Source organism: Aulonocara stuartgranti, assembly GCF_965226115.1.
Source record: "Aulonocara stuartgranti genome assembly, chromosome: 7".
Taxonomy (NCBI): Eukaryota; Metazoa; Chordata; class Actinopteri; order Cichliformes; family Cichlidae; genus Aulonocara; species Aulonocara stuartgranti.
Window position 1 is genome coordinate 43,609,917 of NC_138945.1, and position 19,452 is coordinate 43,629,368.

The window sequence follows — 19,452 nt, forward strand, 5'->3', positions numbered from 1 at the left end:
TCTGTATTTTATGTATATAAGTTTAGATTCGTTATTTATAGTTGGTTTACATAGCTTTGTGTATGTATGTGTAATGTGTATATATAGACACTTGTGTGTGTGTGTGTGTGTGTGTGTGTGTGTGTGTGTGTGTGTGTGTGTGTGTGTGTGTGTGTGTGTGTGTGTGAGATTTACATTGCTGTGCTTGAGAGCCACCATCTACCGGAACCAAATTCCCTGTATGTGTCTGCACATATACAGTGGGGCAAAAAAGTATTTAGTCAGCCACCGATTGTGCAAGTTCCCCCACTTAAAATGATGACAGAGGTCAGTAATTTGCACCAGAGGTACACTTCAACTGTGAGAGACAGAATGTGAAAAAAAAATCCATGAATTCACATGGTAGGATTTGTAAAGAATTTATTTGTAAATCAGGGTGGAAAATAAGTATTTGGTCACCTCAAACAAGGAAAATCTCTGGCTCTCACAGACCTGTAACGTCTTCTGTAAGAAGCTTTTCTGTCCCCCACTCGAGTTGTATTTTTGTTATTGACCAAATACTTATTTTCCACCCTGATTTACGAATAAATTCTTTACAAATCCTACCATGTGGATTCATGGATTTTTTTTCACATTCTGTCTCTCACAGTTGAAGTGTACCTCTGGTGCAAATTACTGACCTCTGTCATCATTTTAGGTGGGGGAACTTGCACAATCGGTGGCTGACTAAATACTTTTTTGCCCCACTGTACTTGGCCAATAAACACGATTCTGATTCTGATTCTGATTCTGAGATGTATATTTGTGAATGTGGAGATGTTATATTGGTTTCACTGGTAAAAATAAATAATTGAAATGGGTATATATTTGTTTTTTGTGAAGTTGCCTAATAATTATGCACAGTAATAGTCACCTGCACACACAGATATCCCCCTAAAATAACTAAAAAAAAAAAAAAAAAAAAACGACTTCCAAAAACATTCAGCTTTGATATTAATGAGTCTTTTGGGTTCATTGAGAACATGGTTGTTGTTCAATAATAAAATTATTCCTCAAAAATACAACTTGCCTAATAATTCTGCACTCCCTGTAGGTCTGTTGACAGAGCTCTGTACAGGTCTGCTCGAGCTGACCTGAAAAGGGGTCCCACCTGTCCAGCAACAACACATGGCATGGAATAATAGACATCATAAACCACAGAGGCAGAACTGTGAAAACAGAAAACCTGAGTGTGCAGCTAGCAGAGGACATAAACAGCTTCTTTGCCCGCTTTGAAACACCACAACAGCAGCATTCATCTGCCTCAGCCCTGCTCCCATCCTCATCCTCACCTGGTTCCTGCACCGCTCCATTCACTGTAACGGAGCACGATGTCAGATGAGTGTTCCTAGCAGTGAACCCCAGGAAGGCGTCCAGACGGAATACGTGGTAAAGTGCTAAGACCATGTGCCCACCAGCTCACCCTCATCTCCACCAGAATCTTCAACCTCTCACTGGATGAAGCAGCCATCCCATCCTGTCTAAAATCAGCCACAATCATCCCAGTACCAAAGAAGTCTCCCATCACCAGCCTGAACTATTATTGCCCTGTGGCCCTCACACCGGTAATCATGAAACTAGTCCTTCAGCACACCAAGGATTACCTCCCCCCAGAATTCGACCCCCACCAGTTTGCATACCGTGCAAACAGATTCACAGAAGATGCCATCACCCTCCACTCGGTGCTGAGTCACCTAGAACAGCGGCAGAGCTACGCCAGAATGCTCTTTGTGGACTACAGCTCACCCTTCCACCACTCGCCCATTGAGAGCCTACTAACTTACTGCATCACAGTATGGTACAGCAGCTGCACTAAGGCGGATAGAGCCACCCTCCCAGCATGTTTGCAATGAGTAGGAGATGCTCTGTATCTCACTGTACAACTGTATAGTGACAAAGGTATTGGGTTCTTTTCTAAAAATTGCTATAAACAGAGGAACCCAAACTGATGAAAAGTGGCGAATATTTTTTTTCAAATGACTATTTTTAGTGGATTTTTGATATAGAAGCAGAATGACAGAATGTTAAAAGAAGTTACTTTTAGTCATTCTAAGCTGGGCATTGCGTTCTCTGGCTGTTCAAAGCCATGGAACTTTAGACTTTCCAAGCAAATAATGATGGCCATACTGATGTTCTTTTCAGTACATTTTACTTTATGTTCATTTTCATTTTTATGATGTTTCTATTTTTACATAATTCCTCCCACATAGCAAAATTGGTATGGCCTGGATCTGTCCCACACAATGTGCTTACACATGGCCTGCGTACCGCAAAGAATGACAGCCCTATGGTGGCCCAGATCTGGTTTACCAGAGGTGGCCCACACATGAGCCAGCACAAGGCCAGTTGCAGACACACTGCTGGCCCTGTGCTGGCCCAGAACAGTTTCAGCTCTGGCCCCAGATGTCAGCCTAATGTGTACCTTAGCCATGTAAGCCATGTAATAACAACATGTGCTGGAACATAATAGTGCAAAAGTAACATGACGAAACTCTGTTCAGACAGTGAATGGACTGATTCTTATACAGCACTTTTTTACTCACCCATATTACTCAAAGTGCTCTATACAACATGTCACATTCACCCAATCAGGCCAAATGTGGCATGCCATCACATAAACAGTGCCATCTTACCATGCCAGAAGTCAGCCAGCAGTGCCGGCTTGACACCAGATCCAGGCAAGACCCGTCTGCTATGTGGGATGACTTGTTCTTTTGGCATTTTAGTTGTGGATTGTGTTTGGACTGTGTCTCTTGCCCTTTCAGTATTGTTTCCTTGTGCTTCTAAGTGTCCCTTTGTTTCTTTTTAGGTTATGTAGTATGGGTTAGAGATATTTTGTATGTTGTTTTTGTTTAATAAATCCGCCTTTTGGATTATTCCCTGATGTGCCTGAGTTCTGTTATTTAGTGTCACTTTGAAAGGACACACAGCCAGCATTTACATAGAATTGTTCTTTAAATTTTTGATAAAGATTACAGTGAATTGAGATGTAACTTGGCCCAGAGGTACGGTAGGACGCCCAGAGTAAGAAAGTGTTGAAAGTTGGACCTCAACTATTATGGGTGATTTTTAATGAATTTTTGAAATTTCCATAATTGTAGTGTATTGACTGTATTGAATTGAATAAATGTTTCCATTAATTTCTGAGGAGTTCTACAGTAAATCTGGATGAAACTTGGCACACAGGTACAGTAGGTGTCCCAGAGGGGGGATGTGTTGAAAGTTGTACATCAACTACTCAGGATGATTTTTAATGAATTTCTGAAAATTGACATAATTCTACTGTATTGGCCGACTGCATTGGATACAAGTACCCTTTAATTTCTGAGGAATTCTACAGTAAATCTGGCTGAAACCTGGCACACAGGTACAGTAGGTGTCCCAGAGGGGGGATGTGTTGAAAGTTGTACATCAACTACTCAGGATGATTTTTAATGAATTTTTGAAAATTGACATAATTCTATTGTATTGACTGTATTGAATTGAATATAAGTTTCCTTTAATTTCTGAGGAAATCTACAGTAAATCTGGATGAAACTTGGCACACAGGTACAGTAGGTGTCCCAGAGGAGGGATGTGTTGAAAGTTGTACATCAACTACTCAGGATGATTTTTAATGAATTTCTGAAAATTGACATAATTCTATTGTATTGACTGTATTGAATTGAATATAAGTTTCCTTTAATTTCTGAGGAATTCTACAGTAAATCTGGCTGAAACCTGGCACACAGGTACAGTAGGTGTCCCAGAGGGGGGATGTGTTGAAAGTTGTACATCAACTACTCAGGATGATTTTTAATGAATTTTTGAAAATTGACACAATTGTAGTGCATTGGCTGTATTAGATTGAATAAATGTTTCCATTAATTTCTGAGGAATTCTACAGTAAATCTGGATGAAACTTGGCACACAGGTACAGTAGGTGTCCCAGAGGGGGGATGTGTTGAAAGTTGGACATCAACTACTCAGGATGATTTTTAATGAATTTCTGAAAATTGACATAATTCTATTGTATTGACTGTATTGCATTGAATACAAGTACCCTTTAATTTCTGAGGAATTCTACAGTAAATCTGGATGAAAATTGGCACACAGGTACAGTAGGTGTCCCAGAGGGGGGATGTGTTGAAAGTTGGACCTCAACTATTCAGGATGACTTTTAATGAATTTTTGAAATAAACATAATTGTAGTGCATTGACTGTATTGCACTGAATATGAGTTTACTGTGATTTCTGAGTAATATTACAGTAAATCTGGGTAAAAACTGGCCCAGAGGTAAAGTAGGTGTCCGAGAAGAGGATTGTGTTGAAAGCTTGGCATCAACTTTTAAGAATGATTTTTAATGAATTTTTGAATATGCAACCAGACTGTCACGATGGCTGTATTGGGCTGTTCCATTGTAATTTGTGTGCGCGCGTGCGTGTGACTGTTCACGCGCGTGCATGTGTGCGCGAGTCTAGGCTTTCAATCAGGATATAAAGCGAAAAGGCGCTACCGTAAAGACTGGTGTAAAAGCGCAAGGAAATTTATGCGGCGGATAGGAGGCGGCTGGCTTGACCGCGGCTCACAAATGACGGCTCACTTTACCGCAGTGTCTCACGCAGGCTGCCGATCGTTTGTGATGCTGTGGATTTGACGGGCTTTCATTCAAACATTCGTTGAGATCCTAATCCTAATCTCTATGTGGTCTCTGCTCCGATCCGTGATGTTTTGATACCTGCTGTGGATCACAGACAGGAGCAGCTTGGTTTCCTGCCTGGCGTCTACATCGTGGTGTCAGCCCTCCGCCCTCCTGCAGCCGAGAGGCAGCTGAGCGCTCCATCAGGCCGCGGGGAAACCACTCTGTCTCCGGTACTCAGGGATGAGGCGGGCCCGTGGATGTGGTGGGTATGGCTGCATGTCGACAAGGGTTAATATTCCGCTGTGCTGTAACAAAAAAGACAGTGTTAGCCAGCCTCTTTATTAAGAGGCGCGTAATGACAGACTGGGGTAGCTCGTACAATGATGTGTAAACACATAATATCACTGATCTGTTGTTTCTAGCTTGAGATATGCAGCACTATTATCGAGCCTTCGGATATTTATGAAGCAATATATGTTGAATGTTCAGTGTGAAAGATATGTCACTGTATATCACAGGCCTTTAAAAGAAACTATGAATCTCTTCCAACAGTAATAAGTACTCCAGAACTATTAATGCTTTCTAATGAGTGCACGAAACAAAAGATGTCCAGCATGCAAATAAGGCCATACAAAATTAAAGGGGATGCACAGTGGTTTATGCTCTTAAATGGACTCACTCAAGTTTAACTGACTTTTTGTTATGATGATTGAGCACTCCATTTATTTCTTTTTACTGTAGTTCCAATATATTAAAACAACAACAACAAAACAAACAAACTTTTGGCTGGATCATACCTTTGCTTTCTATATTGCAATAATATGAACGATACTGATCATTTTTGACCAGAGAAATTTCTGTCAGAATTGCAAAGAAAGTTAGAAAGCTACTAGTAAAGGCAAGAGTCTGATCTTTGAGAAAGAAAGAAAACTTGAGCAGCCTGTCCATGAGTATTAACAGCAATGCAAGTTGGCTATATTTGATCACTTGTGTTTGTTTTTTACTCTTATTTGTTATTGTGTCTGAGAGAAAAATGATATCTGCCATCAAACAACTGCTATTTTCATTTTCTTTACATACCTAAATATATATTTTTCACGGTCTCAATGTGACGTCACTTTGTTGGAATCCAATTTGTGAAATTCAGAAACATCTGCCTTCAACTCAAAGTCAGCAATTGGCTACTTTAGCAAGCATTAAGACAACAAATTTGAGACTTTACCAACCGTAAGTCTTAAGAGCTCTTTGTCTCTTGTCTTCTGTCTGTTGTGTTTCCTTGTGTTGCAGACAGTGCTGTGGGATCCTGATAAACCAGTCCAATCATCATGCAGTGTTCTTGGAAGTCCATGGTATTGTTAGCATTGGCCTCCATAGCCATCCAGTACACAGCCATCCGCACCTTCTCCAGCAACCCCTTAAGCTTTCTGTGCTCTGTGGGCCTGGCACCTTCAGGTTTGACTGTCAACTGCAGCCCCAAAGAGTTGATGCAGGTGGGCCAGGAGACACCCGTGGACTTGGATCATAGCTGTGATAGAAGCCCCTCCCATGCTAATTCCTCCCCTTCTCTCTCCAATCCTTCCTATAATGTCACCAAGAGAACCCACATCCTCATTCTGGCCACCACACGGAGCGGGTCCTCATTTGTGGGTCAGCTGTTTAACCAGCATCCAGAGGTTAGAAATTATATAGTTTCTGTGACCTGTCGGATTATGATGAAAAATCATGAAGTCATGCCCTTTCTGATGCTTTTGAGTCAGTGGTTTCTAAATGCACAAAGAGCCTTTAATTTAACAATCCAGACAAAATGTATTTGATTTCATTCACATAATTTTTTGTCTACATATTTAATAGATCTTACATCTACAATAACTTCAAGTTCACAAACAGAACAATTAAATAAAAATAAACTTAGAAATCTAAACACAAACTAATTTTTAACAGATTTAAAATGATTTCTAAATGAGTTTTTAAAGGTTACAGGATCAGCACTTTTCAAAATAAATTCTATGTAATTAAAACATTTATTACAGTAAAGCATTTCTTCATTACATATTGCAGATAATGTGAAAGGAGAGTCAAAATGTCAAGCATGGTCAGAATTTGAACAAGCATACCAAACTTTGTTAAAGCAGTTTTGTAAATAGACCAGCAATGAATTTATTCAAATATATAAATACAAAGCAAAATCAGCGTCAAAGGAAATACAATTTACAAACTCAAAAGCAATTAAAAACTTTCAAGACTGAGGATGTTAGTTAAAAGTGGCGGTAACGTATGGTTACATTAAGAAGCATCGTTAATCACGAAATGCAGAAAAAGTATGCTTGTGTTATAATGTTTGGAAAAATCAAGCATATGTTAGTAAGACACAGGTAGAAATACAGACTGACATCCTGGTACTTCATGTACCAGGATGTCTGGACATATTATTATTAATCCTTTATTTATCCAGGTAAAAAAATCTCATTGAGATTAAAAATCTCATTTCCAAGAGAGACCTGGCATCATAGCAACAAAAGTCACATACCACATATTAAACCCATCAAGAGACTGATAATCTACAAAGTGCCTGATCAGTATTTATGCAGCTTTAGACTTCAGAGGATTCTCGGCAAATACACATGCTAATTAGCTTAGCAACTAGAACGTGTCTGAAATATTACAAAAACCACTGACTTTATGACGTTTCTGTATCTTGTTTTTAAAGAACCGCCAAAATCTAAAAGAAAATTCTGGTGTGTAGTGTTTTTGTGTTTGGAGTGTGCTTTAATGGCGATATGCTGTTTTTCATAACAGGTCTTCTATCTGTTTGAGCCTCTGTACCATGTCCAGTTGGCACTGCTTCCTCGGTTGGCACAGAGCCGAAACCTGGCTGAGAGGAGGGTCATGCTGGGAGCAGCTCGAGACCTGTTAAGGTCTCTGTACCATTGTAACCTCCACAGCCTGGAAAGTTACATACAACCCCGTCCTGCTAGGCACTCCACTGACAAGCTGTTTAGACGAGGAGCTAGTAAGAGACATGAGTCTGCTACTTTTGCATCTGTTTTTGCAATCCAGTTCCTGTCTGTCACAGTTTTTGTATGGTACGTGTCCTGTCTTAGGCCGTTCTCTGTGCTCCCCACCTGTATGCGAGGCTCCACTGGGCTCGAAGGAGCAGGTCCTGGTGCTAGCTGATGAGGGGGAATGTGTGAGAAAGTGTGGGCCACTAAATGTGTCGGTGGCTGCTGAAGTCTGCAGAGCAAAGCGCCACGCAGCCATCAAGACTGTTCGGATTCCCCAAGTCAGTGACCTCAGGGCGCTCATTGAGGATCCAAGACTCAACCTGAAGGTAGAGAAATCATATAATTGAAAGCATTCTACTTAATTCATAATGAATTTTAGTAATGCAGTTTGTATTCTTTCAGATCAGAGGCTTAAAGACTTGAGTAAGATTAAATGATGATTATGACAAGCCACTTAATTTAGACTTGATGACAGAACACAGACTCGACCTCTTGACATAAAATAAATTCATAAATTGAAAAATATCAGTGTTGTGCCTAGTTTTCCCATTATGAATAATTAAAACACAGTTTGTCTTGTCATATCCAGCATATGGCCATTTTTCAGCCTGTAGCTGAGAAAAGACATGCTAATGATTTTTTATATGCTAGTTCCTGTCGGGTCAGATTTAGTAAAGGTCTGCATCAGTGAAGAAAAATGTCTTTTGGCTTTAAAACATTATGTAAAAACAGCTACTGCTGGGATTGATGAAAGGCACTGACAGGTTTGCAACTGGAAGGCATTGACAAATATTTCTGTGGTTAGCCTTAGGGTATATACTAAAACTTGGGGAGGAGAGTATTTGTTTAAGTCACACGAACACGGTGGTTTAGCAGAGGGCAATTTACTGCAAACTGAACCATATTTAATACAGGAAGAAAGCGTGTCTTACTTTGCACCTGATGTGGCTAGTCGTGTGATACCTAACTGCATGCATTTATGTGGAACCACAGGAATAAATGTTATAAGAACACATGCATAAGTGGCAAAGGTTGATTCCTCAAAGCTGTGATCGTGGTACATATTTCTGGTCTTTATTGCAATTTTATTGTAACAGAGAACTGAGGTTGAGATGGTTTGGATATGTGCACAAAAGGCAAAATATTGTAAGTGGGAAGTTGCTGTGCAAGAAGAAGAGAGGAAGACCCTGAGACAAGATCTGTGGATGTAGTGAAGGAGGACGTGCAGAGGCTTGGTGTGATGCAGAAGATTGTTAGAGAGACGAGACAGAGGCAGATGATCTGCTATGGCAACCCCTAAAGGGAATAGCTAAAAGAAAAAGTAGACCAAAACTTAACGTGAAGTGTTGGAAAACATAAAAATTCTTGTTCAGCTGATTCTCACTGAGACAAGAGCACAATGAATCTCTTGACCGTGTTTGTAGTGTTGGTTCTCTTTGCAGTGTTTTTTGCAGACATATGACAAATAATATGGCTTGTTGTGTGGTTAATTCAACAGTACTAACAGACTGTCCAAGACATCTGCGCTCCTGTTTCGGTGAGTGAAATAAGAGCGGGGTGGTTTGCATTTTTGTTAATGAAATCAAATCAATACTGTAGTAAAATTTCAAATAGAGTTTAGTATAGTGTTAAAATGAAAGAGATTTTATATTAACATACGAGGGCAATCCCAAAAGTAATGTCTCCTACTTTTTTAGGAAATACAAACAACCGTTCATTTTCTCTTTTACATCATTTTAAAGGTTGGAGAATTATTTAATTTTCTACATAATCGCCATTTTGGTCGATGTCTGTGAAGGTTCTCGGTCATCCGGGTCAACTAGTCTAAGGAGCTTGGAAAGAAAAGCATCTGGACTTCTTTAACTTTTCTTTTTGTAGACGCTGTGGCACTTTTAGAATGCCCATGTCATACCAGCTCGCCGCCATGTCTTTCAGGAAGCACTGAACCTCATCTTTCACCTCTTCGTCAGAGCAGAATCACCTTCCGCTGGCTGTAAACTCTTTACACCACTTGCAAATGTTTTTGACATCCATGCATGACTGTCCATACACTTCCATCAATTGGCGATGAATTTCAACCAGTTTAAAGGAGCCAGCTGAGGTGGTTCGGGCATCTGACAAGGATGCCTCCTGTGCGCCTCCTGGGTGAGGTGTTCCGGGCATGTCCCACTGGGAGGAGGCCCCGGGGCAGACCCAGGACATGCTGGAGAGATTATATCTCTCAGCTGGCCTGGGAACGCCTTGGTGTTCCCCCGGATAAGCTGGAGGAGGTGGCTGGGGAGAGGGAGGTCTGGGCCTCTCTGCTTAGGCTGCTGCCCCCGCAACCCGGCCTCGGATAAAGTGGATGAAGATGGATGGATGGATGGATTAAAGCCTTTTGCATTCAGAAATTGAATAACTGCGCGAACTTCGCACTTGGCGGTAGCGTTCAACGGGAGCTCCATTTTCAAGGGCTGCCAAGCCATGATTGAGCATCCCAGCGAAGCGGCGCATGCTTGTTTGGGAGTGGAGGAAGCACCAATCACAACAGTGTGGCCCACAGCCGTATGAACAGTTTCTCTACGTCCCCACCGCTTTAGAGACCTTACTTTTGGGATTGCCCTCATATAAATCATGGAAAACACTGTAATATTGAAATAATGACAATCCAAGGTTCTCCACAACTACATTTTCACCAGTTAATGACAGACTTTACTAGTGATTGGATAAGCAGACCCATTCAACAAAGACAGATGTGATCAGAAGCTGAATATTTATTTGTAACTGGTTATTGTATTGGCAGATTGTGAGATGGCACTTAACAGGTCTTTACTAACTGAGGACACGGTAGACTGAATGATGGATGGTTAGATGAACAGTCAATGCTACTCTAAATTGGAATTGATTAAACATGTGGTGTCAACAGCTGCAGTCCCTCAGAATTACCCTAAACATGTGTAGAGACACATGGGCTTAATGTACCTCATTCAACCTCACAGGGCAGTAAAAACATTTTGCCAGTAGCCTTAGTTTGACCTTAATTTATGTATGTTATGTTAAAACACGCTTTTTATTCAAGTTACCACTGTGGATGGTGGCCTCAGTTTGTTATTTTGTCTTTTTTGTGTCCAAATAAATCATGGACGTCAGAGCTACAACAAATTTACGACTTTCCAACTGTCATGACCTCATCTGTAGAATTAATGAACACTCCTTTCAGTGGTGCTCTTACCTTTGTATATAAAGAGAAAATGTCTGGCAGTTGCACACATTATTGTCACAGATATTTCTCTGCATTTAGTCCATCCACAAACAAGATAAACTTCTGCTACTGGTGGGGATGATATCACCAATTTCTTGGGATAATGAGACATGCCCCCTGTAAGCCCACCGCTCATGAAAGGTCATCTGATTATGGGGGTTTCTCTGCATTATTATAGGGTCTTTACCCTTACAATGTTATTTTGTGTTTTATAAGTAATAAGTAAGTAATATGAAATTGAACTTTTGAATAGAGCAGATTTCATGGTTGCATTAGTTACCACAAGTCACCCAGGGCCTGGACCACCACCATGTTTAACTGTTGGTATGATGTTGTCTATAGGTGTTACTTTTATGTCACATGTAATGAGACTCAAAGCTTTCAAAACATTCAGCTTTTATCTCGTCAGTCCACAGAATATTTTCCCAGTAGTCTTGGGGATCATCAAGATGTTTTTTGGCAAACGTGAGACGAGCCTTTGTGTTCTTTTTGGTCAGCAGTGGTTTTCTGCTTGGATTTCTCCCGTGGACGCCATTTTCCCTCAGTCTTCTTCTTACTGTTAAATCATGAATTCTGACCTTACCTAAGACAAGTGAGGACTGCATTTTTTTGTTATTATTCTGGGTTCTTTTGTGACATCCTGAATGAGCCGTCAAAGTGCTCTTGGAGTAATTTTTGTAGGAAGGCTGCGTCTGGGAAGGTTCACCAGTGTTACAAGTTTTCTCCATGTGTGGATAATGCCCTCTAATGGTTTTGTAAACCTTCCCAGACTTATAGATGTCAATGATTTTATTTCCCAGCTGTTTCTTTAGATCGTGGCATGATTTGTTACTTTTTGAGAGCTGTTATCCTATTTTACTTTGTTGGACAGGTTCTATTTAAGTGATTTCTTGATTTATCAGGTCTAGCAGTAATCAGGCTTGGGTGTAACTAGAGAAATTGAACTCGGGTTTTCAAATAATATGGTTATTAACAGTTAATTTGTGTATAACTTTCTTAGGGATTTAACGAAGGGGCAATTACTTTTTCCCAGAGGATCAGGAAGCCTTGGGTAGCTTTTTTTCCTAAATAAATGGAATTGTGATTTAAAACCTGAATTTTGTATTTACTCTAGTTATCTTTGTCAATTATTAAAATGTGTTTGTTTAAAAGTGTGTCAAATATGAAAAAAACAAAGCTTCTCTAATGACAATGTAGTTTGGGGGAGACTTTTTTATGACAATGGACATACTAGCAAAACCAAATTGCACTATAGGGATACTTCAGATACTTAATTATTCTTACTTACTAGAGGTCTGTAAGTAGTTGTGAAGATGGTGGGGGAAAACTTCTCGTTAACACATTTGGATCTGGATCGTCCTATAAGTTAGAACTGAAAAGGAACAAAAGAATAAAGAAATTTAGAGAATGTACAAAATGTCATGCCTAAAGGCTTTTAAAAAGAGTTTCAAAGAGAGAACATGGTCAATTAAATACAGAGGACAATCAGAAATAAATTAAAATGGGCAACAAAATTAATTGCGTATGCAGGCCTGTGAAATAAATTAAGGTTGAATCCTTGAACAGAGGCCACTGGACTTCTATAGCTTCCTTACAATATGAATTCTGATTCATATCGTAAGGTTACGAGCCTCGAATAATACAGAGAAAACCCCAACAATCAGATAACCCCTCTGAGCAAGTGTTTTGGCAACAGTGGGAAGGAAAAAATCCCCTTTGACAGGAAGAAACCTCCAGCAGAACCAGCAAGTTTTAAGCCTAATGTTAAAATTAGAGAGATTGTCCGTCTTCTGAATCTAAACTGTGAGCTTGTTCCACAGAAGAGTTGAATGGAAGCTGATGGGTCTGTGTTAGGTTTATATTGTGGATTGTCATTTATGCTTAGAAATATATACTCATATATGCGTAGAGTTTTATAATCGATTGCATATCGATAGGACGTCTGATCCTTAGCAGTCTGCAAAGACTCTGTGTGCCTCCCAGAGCACTCTGGCATACACACACACACAACTTAAGGTCATGAGAGAGGTCGTACCTTCTCTTACTGATTTATGGTATAGGACAGCGGTCCCCAACCTTTTTTGCGCCACGGACCGGTTTATGCCCGACAATATTTTCACGGACCGGCCTTTAAAGTGTTGTGGATAAATACAACAAAATAAAACTAGTACCGGTACCGAAAAAAAGAAGATTTATTCATAACACACGTGAAAAGACCCAGGAAAACCGAGTTAACGATAAAAACGATAACAAAATAATGCTGAAAACCGATAAAAACCCTGAAAACCATACATTTCACACCTGAGCCTCAACTCTCGAAGCCCGGTACCAAACGACTCACCCAGGGGTTGGGGACCGCTGGTATAGGAGGACACCTACTCTGTATCTGTTTAAGTATAAGAGCCCTTTGTTTAGGTGGAAAGCTGGACTCCTGGCACCAGCTTTGGGGAGTCTTCACAGGGTCACATCTTGACACCCCCCACCCCCACCCCACACACACACACACACACACACACACATACACATATACCTACACGACACACAGACAAGGTACTCTATGTAAGACGTCATATGTTAATGAACCTATGCATAGTCATGTAACCGCAGTAAGGAGCAATGTTACGAGGGAGCAGACGAGAGCGACTGGGGTTCAAGCGTCCGTCAGGAACAGCGCTCGTCACAGTTCTCTCCCTCGTGCATGAGATCAAACAAAGAGCTCTGCTTGGTGTCCAATGCTTTTTGCTGTTGTAGTAGAATTGTCTTGTTCCAGCGGTGGGTCTGTGCCAGGCAGACCCAACAGTCTGCCTCCCCTACTACTTTCAAATAAGCTAGGAACCACAAGTAAGCTAGGAGTCTGAGAGCACTCTATATGGGTGATATGGTACTTTGACCTTTTTAAGATAAGACTGTCCATTTACATGAACAAATTGAAGTCTATTAGATAGATCCACCACAGCGCAGTACCTGTAATACCAACAGAATGGTATTACAGGTCAACAGTACTGAACAGTGGCACAAGGTAAAGCAGGACAAGCAGAGACATGAGTCCACTGTCAGAGGCTATAAGAATATCATTTGTAACCTTCACAAAAGCTGTTTCGTGCTGTGATGAGCTCTGAAACTTGACTGAAACTCTTCAAATGAACTATTTATCTGCAGAGGATCAGATTTACAGCAACTCTTACAAGAATTTTTTGAGATAAAAGGAAGGTTGCAGATTGGCCTTATCACGGTCCCTCAGTCCTGCCTGGCAGACGTTGTCAGGGTTTGTTTTTCTCTCTCTGCTTCAGTTTCTATCTCTCCTCTCTTCTATCTGTTATCACGTGTTGTTGTCTGTCCTATGGGGTGGTACTGATTTTGGGTTCCTACACTTGGCACTATACACCTGGGATAATCAACTACTTCTGGCCTAGGATCTTGTCAGCAGCCACTGCATAAGGTTGTGGTCGGCTGTTATTCATTGCTGTATTGTTGAACTACCTTGTTAGTTAAGCCTTGGTCCTAGCTTCTATTTTATACGTGTGTTTTTGCCTCAAAGGATCTGACCTTGTCTCCTTCCTCTGCACAGACTTTCCCTGGATTTCCTTCCCTGGAGTGGTGAGCCTGCCCGTTTTGAGAGTGTTGTACTGGACAGAGAATTCGATGTTTTGAATACCTGTTTCCCCTTGGACCCCTTTAGCTGCTTTCCCTTGCGCTGTTGTATATAGCGCATTTTGGTAAAACACTGTAAATAAAGGGCACTAAACTTTAATTCGTCCAAATCCAGCATTTGAATCTACTCCAGCATTCATGACAGGCCTATAATTAGCCAACACAGCTGGGTCAAGTGATGGCTTTTTAAGTACAGCATAAGTACTATCAGCGTAAGGACTTGTGGTGGGTAGCCGATTGCGAGAGATTGGTCATATTTAAGATTGAAGCTTTAATTAATGGTAAGACTTGACTAAGACGGACTTGTAGGAATGGGGTCACATTGATGGTTTTGCGAAATTACTAAAGTTAACTAAGAAAGACCAATTGTAGAAAAAAGGGCTAAATATATCTAAATGGTATTGAAAGTAGCTGTACATGTTGTTACAGCTGTGAGATTAGGAGTAATTCTTTTTCTCTAATGGTTAAAATTCTATTTGTGAAGAAATTCATGTTGTCTCTTGTTTTGGTTAAAGGAATGCTTGGCTCAAAGCAGTTCTGATTTTTTCAGCATATCTACAGTGCTGAGGAGAAACCTAGGGTTGTTGTTTTCTCTGATTCTTCTTTAACCATTGATGAATAGTAAGATGTTCTAACTTTATGGAGGGTTTTTTCTTTTTTGAGTGGAATGAAACGATTAGACATGAACCGTTGGTGGTGTACTAGGGGCTTCTGTTTAGGACTACGCTTCCATCAAACCATTACCCAGCAATCCTGTTTTCTTGGCTGCTTGGGACAATATGCTGGGTGAGTAATAATGGTGGCTATACTGCCCTTGACTGCACCAACTACAGGGGGCTGGCTAGCTACAGGATTTTTGGAGCAGGTCTCCAATTCAGTGATCCTGGCCTTCACAGTTGTTAAGAGGGTACATGTTTTACAAGAATCGTTATTACTAAAGAAGGAAAACGAGTAAATAAACCCATTACACACTGAACAGGAAGGTGCAAGAGAGGTAAATAGGCCATGCTGCAAGTCTGGTTGGAGCTAAGCTAGTGAATCACTAAAGACAGTGAATGAATCCTGTGAATATAATTAGCAGGTGATTCAGCAGAATGTGCTTTGTATGAAGCATGTGAAGATTACATTATGAAATACGACATTTTTAAGCACATTGAGGCAACTTTTGTTGTGAATTGTCCTTTGTTGTGAATTACTGACCTCTGTCATCATTTTAAGTGGGGGAACTTGCACAATCGGTGGCTGACTAAATACTTTTTTGCCCCACTGTAGCTTGCTTATGATTAGCTTAAACCAGTCTGCGGATCCTTTAAATCACACCTTTTAAGGTGTGATTTAAAAAGTGAGTGAGTTTATTTACATTCTGATAAGGAATCTGATAACGAATTAAAAGCAAGGATGCTGTTTTCAACCTCTACAAAAATGCTAAAGTCGCCCAATATAAGTATATATCTGAATTGAACACTAAATCTAAAAGTCAAAGCTGAAGTTCATTTAAACTGATGCATTCCTCTTGCTTGTTTTTTTTGACAAATAATTATGTTGATCAGTTATCAAATCAGTTAATAAGAAACTCATAATAAGGAGACCACTATTTATTAATCTACATTTAATCTATTTAATTCTTTATTACTGCAACTAAGAATAAAATGATTAAGTGCAAATAAATTTACACCTGTTTCCAGGTTCACGAGCTGCACTATCCAAAAAGGGATCAGTGCTGTCTTTCTTGTTATTATCTGTGCTTCCCACTTGATTTGCTGGGAACCACCTAGCTACCCAGTGGGTGAAGGATGACCATGGCATGATATGTATAGCTGTTATGTGGTAGTTTAGGGGAATTTAGGAAAAATCTGTAAATATCACAAGTGGTATCTCAAGCCCAAAACTTGATGAACGGTTTACTGCACTGCTTTATATGCAATGTTAGTTCCTGCCCCACCACATGGCGTTAGCACTAACATATACTGCAAATATACTGGTTTTTGCCATTTGAATGGTTTATTCCTACTGAATATGTTTATCCTTCTTAGGTTGTCCAGCTTGTTCGAGATCCACGTGGCATCCTGGCATCTCGTATTGAGACCTTTCGGGATACTTACCGGCTGTGGCGTCTGTGGAGGGCAACTGGACGTCGACCCCACAACCTGGACCTAGGACAAATCAACACAGTGTGTGAAGATTTCCTTCGCTCTGTGTCTGTAGGCCTGGCAAGACCCACCTGGCTCAAAGGGAGGTACATGTTGCTGAGGTGAGAAGAGGATAATCATTTACACCAGGGGTATCTAACTCCAGGCCTTGAGGGCTGGTGTCCTGCAAGTTTTAGATGTGTCCTTTATTCAACACAGCTGATTTAAATGGCTAAAATGCCTCCTCAACATGTCTTGAAGTTTTTCAGAAGCCTGGTAATGAACAAATCCTTTGATTCAGGTGTGTTGACCCAGGGTGATATCCTCCTTCTACCAAGAAGAGAAGAGAGGTGTTTATTTAAATTGGTTGGTTTCCTGGCACATACTAGGCTTTTAAGCATAGTTCACAAATTTTCAATAGGGTATTTGGCTTTGGGAAGCTACTCCAGAAGCTTAATGTTAGCCTGCTATATCCAGTCCAAAACCAGTCTTGAAGTGTTTGGGATCACTGTTGTGTTGAAATACCCTGTTGTTTCCAAGTTTCAGCCAAATTTCAGAATGTGTACATAGATAACAGTGACGATAACACCAAGACTTCACATGGATTTACCTTACTAGCTGATGTGCATGTGGATGAGCAGACTGCATTTGGTATTGGGTGCAATTACAAGAATTTCCTTTTTGTCTTTTTAAGTTTTACTGAAATGAGGTAAACGGTGCTAGAGCGTTCTGTAGACCTAGACCGGGGGTGTCCAACCCCAGGCCTCGAGGACCAGTGTCCTGCAGGTTTTAGATCTCACCCTGGATCAACACACCTAAATCAAATGATTATTTCATTACAAGGCCTCTGGAGAACTTCAAGACATGTTAAAGAGGTAATTTAGCCATTTGAATCAGCTGTGTTGGATCAAGGACACATCTAAAACCTGCAAATCAACATATGTGAATTCATTTATTCATTGATGAAAGCTCTTGAATAAGGGAGCAACCAAAAGTAGCTTTTTAGTATACCACAAATGTTAACAGGTCAGGTCTTCAACTGAGGCCTCGGGGAAACTGCAATGACACTACTCATAACAGGTCAAAACTATATCTATATACTATCTTCTGTCCAGATTCAGGTCTTATTTGGTTATTGCCTTCTTTTTAGTCAGAATGTTGTTATATTTGTTTTTGACAAACAAATTCACATTGACATGCTAATGCTTAGTATTGTTATTTACTGCGAGTGATATATTTTCTTTGTTCATTATTTAAAAAAATAAAATACTCAATGGCACTTTCTTCCTTGATCAGGTATGAAGACTTGGCCAGGTTTCCTCTTCAAAAGACAAAGGAGCTCTATAGCTTCCTTGGTTTGGTTCTAGACCACAATGTGGTAGACTGGATCATCAACAACACTCGGGGCAGCAGTGGTCTGTCATCCTGGCAGAAATTCACCACAGTTCGGGATTCTGCAGCGAATGCTGAGAACTGGAGGGTTAAGCTGTCTTTTGATATGGTGGTTTACACGCAGACTGTCTGTCAACCACTTCTGGGGCTCCTTGGATACAAGACCATCTTCCATCCCAGGGAACTGAGAAATCTTTCACACTCTTTGGTGGAGGACCGGACGTTCCTCCCTTTTTTTTAAACGAATGACAAATATAGTTAACTGAGGTTTAGAAAACCAGCAAGACTTGACAGAACTGTTGTAAGGGAGAGACTGTGTAGTCACAGCTGTGGTCACTCTTGTCTGTGATGGTGGAACAGTTATCCCTAGATCTATTCAAAACTAAAAGTTAAATAAAACAATCAGAAATGCTCTCCTTTACATTAGTGTTTTCTAGTGACCTGGAGAGTTCTGGCAATCTCTTATTGTTGACTGCCTAATTTATTGATTTATTAATCTGACTGATTTTCTTTATTATTTTTCATTTAACTGCTGAGCCATTACCTACCTCAGTTACAGCTACCGCATCAAAACCCCCAAAATACTGTTTGGAATATATTGGCTTCATTGTGGCAAAAATAATACAGCTAAATAATTTAACCGACAAATGTGTAGCCTGTTTGTACCTGGTTACTTATTGTGTTTAGCCCTTAATCACAGTCACATGGTCACGATCACTGCAGTGTGATGGTGAACAGATGGGACTTCTCTATCATGTGGCAATTTTCATTTGTTTTGTTTACCTGTTTAGAGCCTTGATTTATTTTGGCAGTGGTGGGACTTCTATTTTTGAGCCCTGGTCACATCAGCTGAAGGTTCTGGCATGCACACTAAATTCCTTTGTCAATTGCTATCTTTAGACAAAAACGTTAGAAAAGTTTGACCAATGCCAAAGAAAAAGAGCTCTAGAAACAATATGGAATTCCTGCCCAAGAGTTAGGATCTATTGGTCAAAACTGATTTTACTATTCTTTATATTTTCATCAGTGTTTACCTGTTTAGAGCTTTGCTCTGCAGCTACAAATGGCTGCTAGCTTTTAAGAAGGCCTTGGTTGCTAATGACCTGAAGTGTGCATTTGAGGGTTAAGGGGTCAGTCTCTTAAACCATTCTTCTTAATAATGTCCTCGCTGTTATAAATGTCTATTCTTAGTTTGATCGGTTTATACAGAGCAACATTTTTACCGTGCACATTTTGAAGGACAGTGCTGCAACACACATCAACTTTTTTCCCTTGTTATTAAAAATCTCAAAATATGATCGATTTTTGATCTTTAAATGTCAAAATATTCTCACTCGTTAATAATGTCGGTCTTCTCACTAGATAAGTTGTCGTACAACAGTTTGTATATACAACAA

The 19,452-nt window shown here is 40.2% G+C and overlaps 1 protein-coding gene across 3 annotated transcripts in view; it reads left to right on the forward strand.

Annotated features, from left to right (window-relative positions):
• Positions 1–19,452, forward strand: part of LOC309711189 (carbohydrate sulfotransferase 1-like) — a 30,353-nt gene extending 10,901 nt beyond the window's left edge. The window contains exons 2-8 of one of the 3 annotated variants that reach the window (XM_082541316.1): positions 4,624–4,902; positions 5,928–6,130; positions 6,236–6,313; positions 7,437–7,650; positions 7,742–7,968; positions 16,568–16,785; positions 17,960–19,452. In XM_082541316.1, the coding sequence (XP_082397442.1) occupies positions 5,966–6,130; positions 6,236–6,313; positions 7,437–7,650; positions 7,742–7,968; positions 16,568–16,785; positions 17,960–18,296 (1,239 nt within the window). In that variant the 5' untranslated portion in view covers positions 4,624–4,902; positions 5,928–5,965 and the 3' untranslated portion in view covers positions 18,297–19,452. Of the gene's footprint in view, positions 1–4,623; positions 4,903–5,927; positions 6,314–7,436; positions 7,651–7,741; positions 7,969–16,567; positions 16,786–17,959 lie in introns of all 3 variants that reach the window. The other 2 variants (XM_082541315.1, XM_082541314.1) reach the window with 2 other exon arrangements.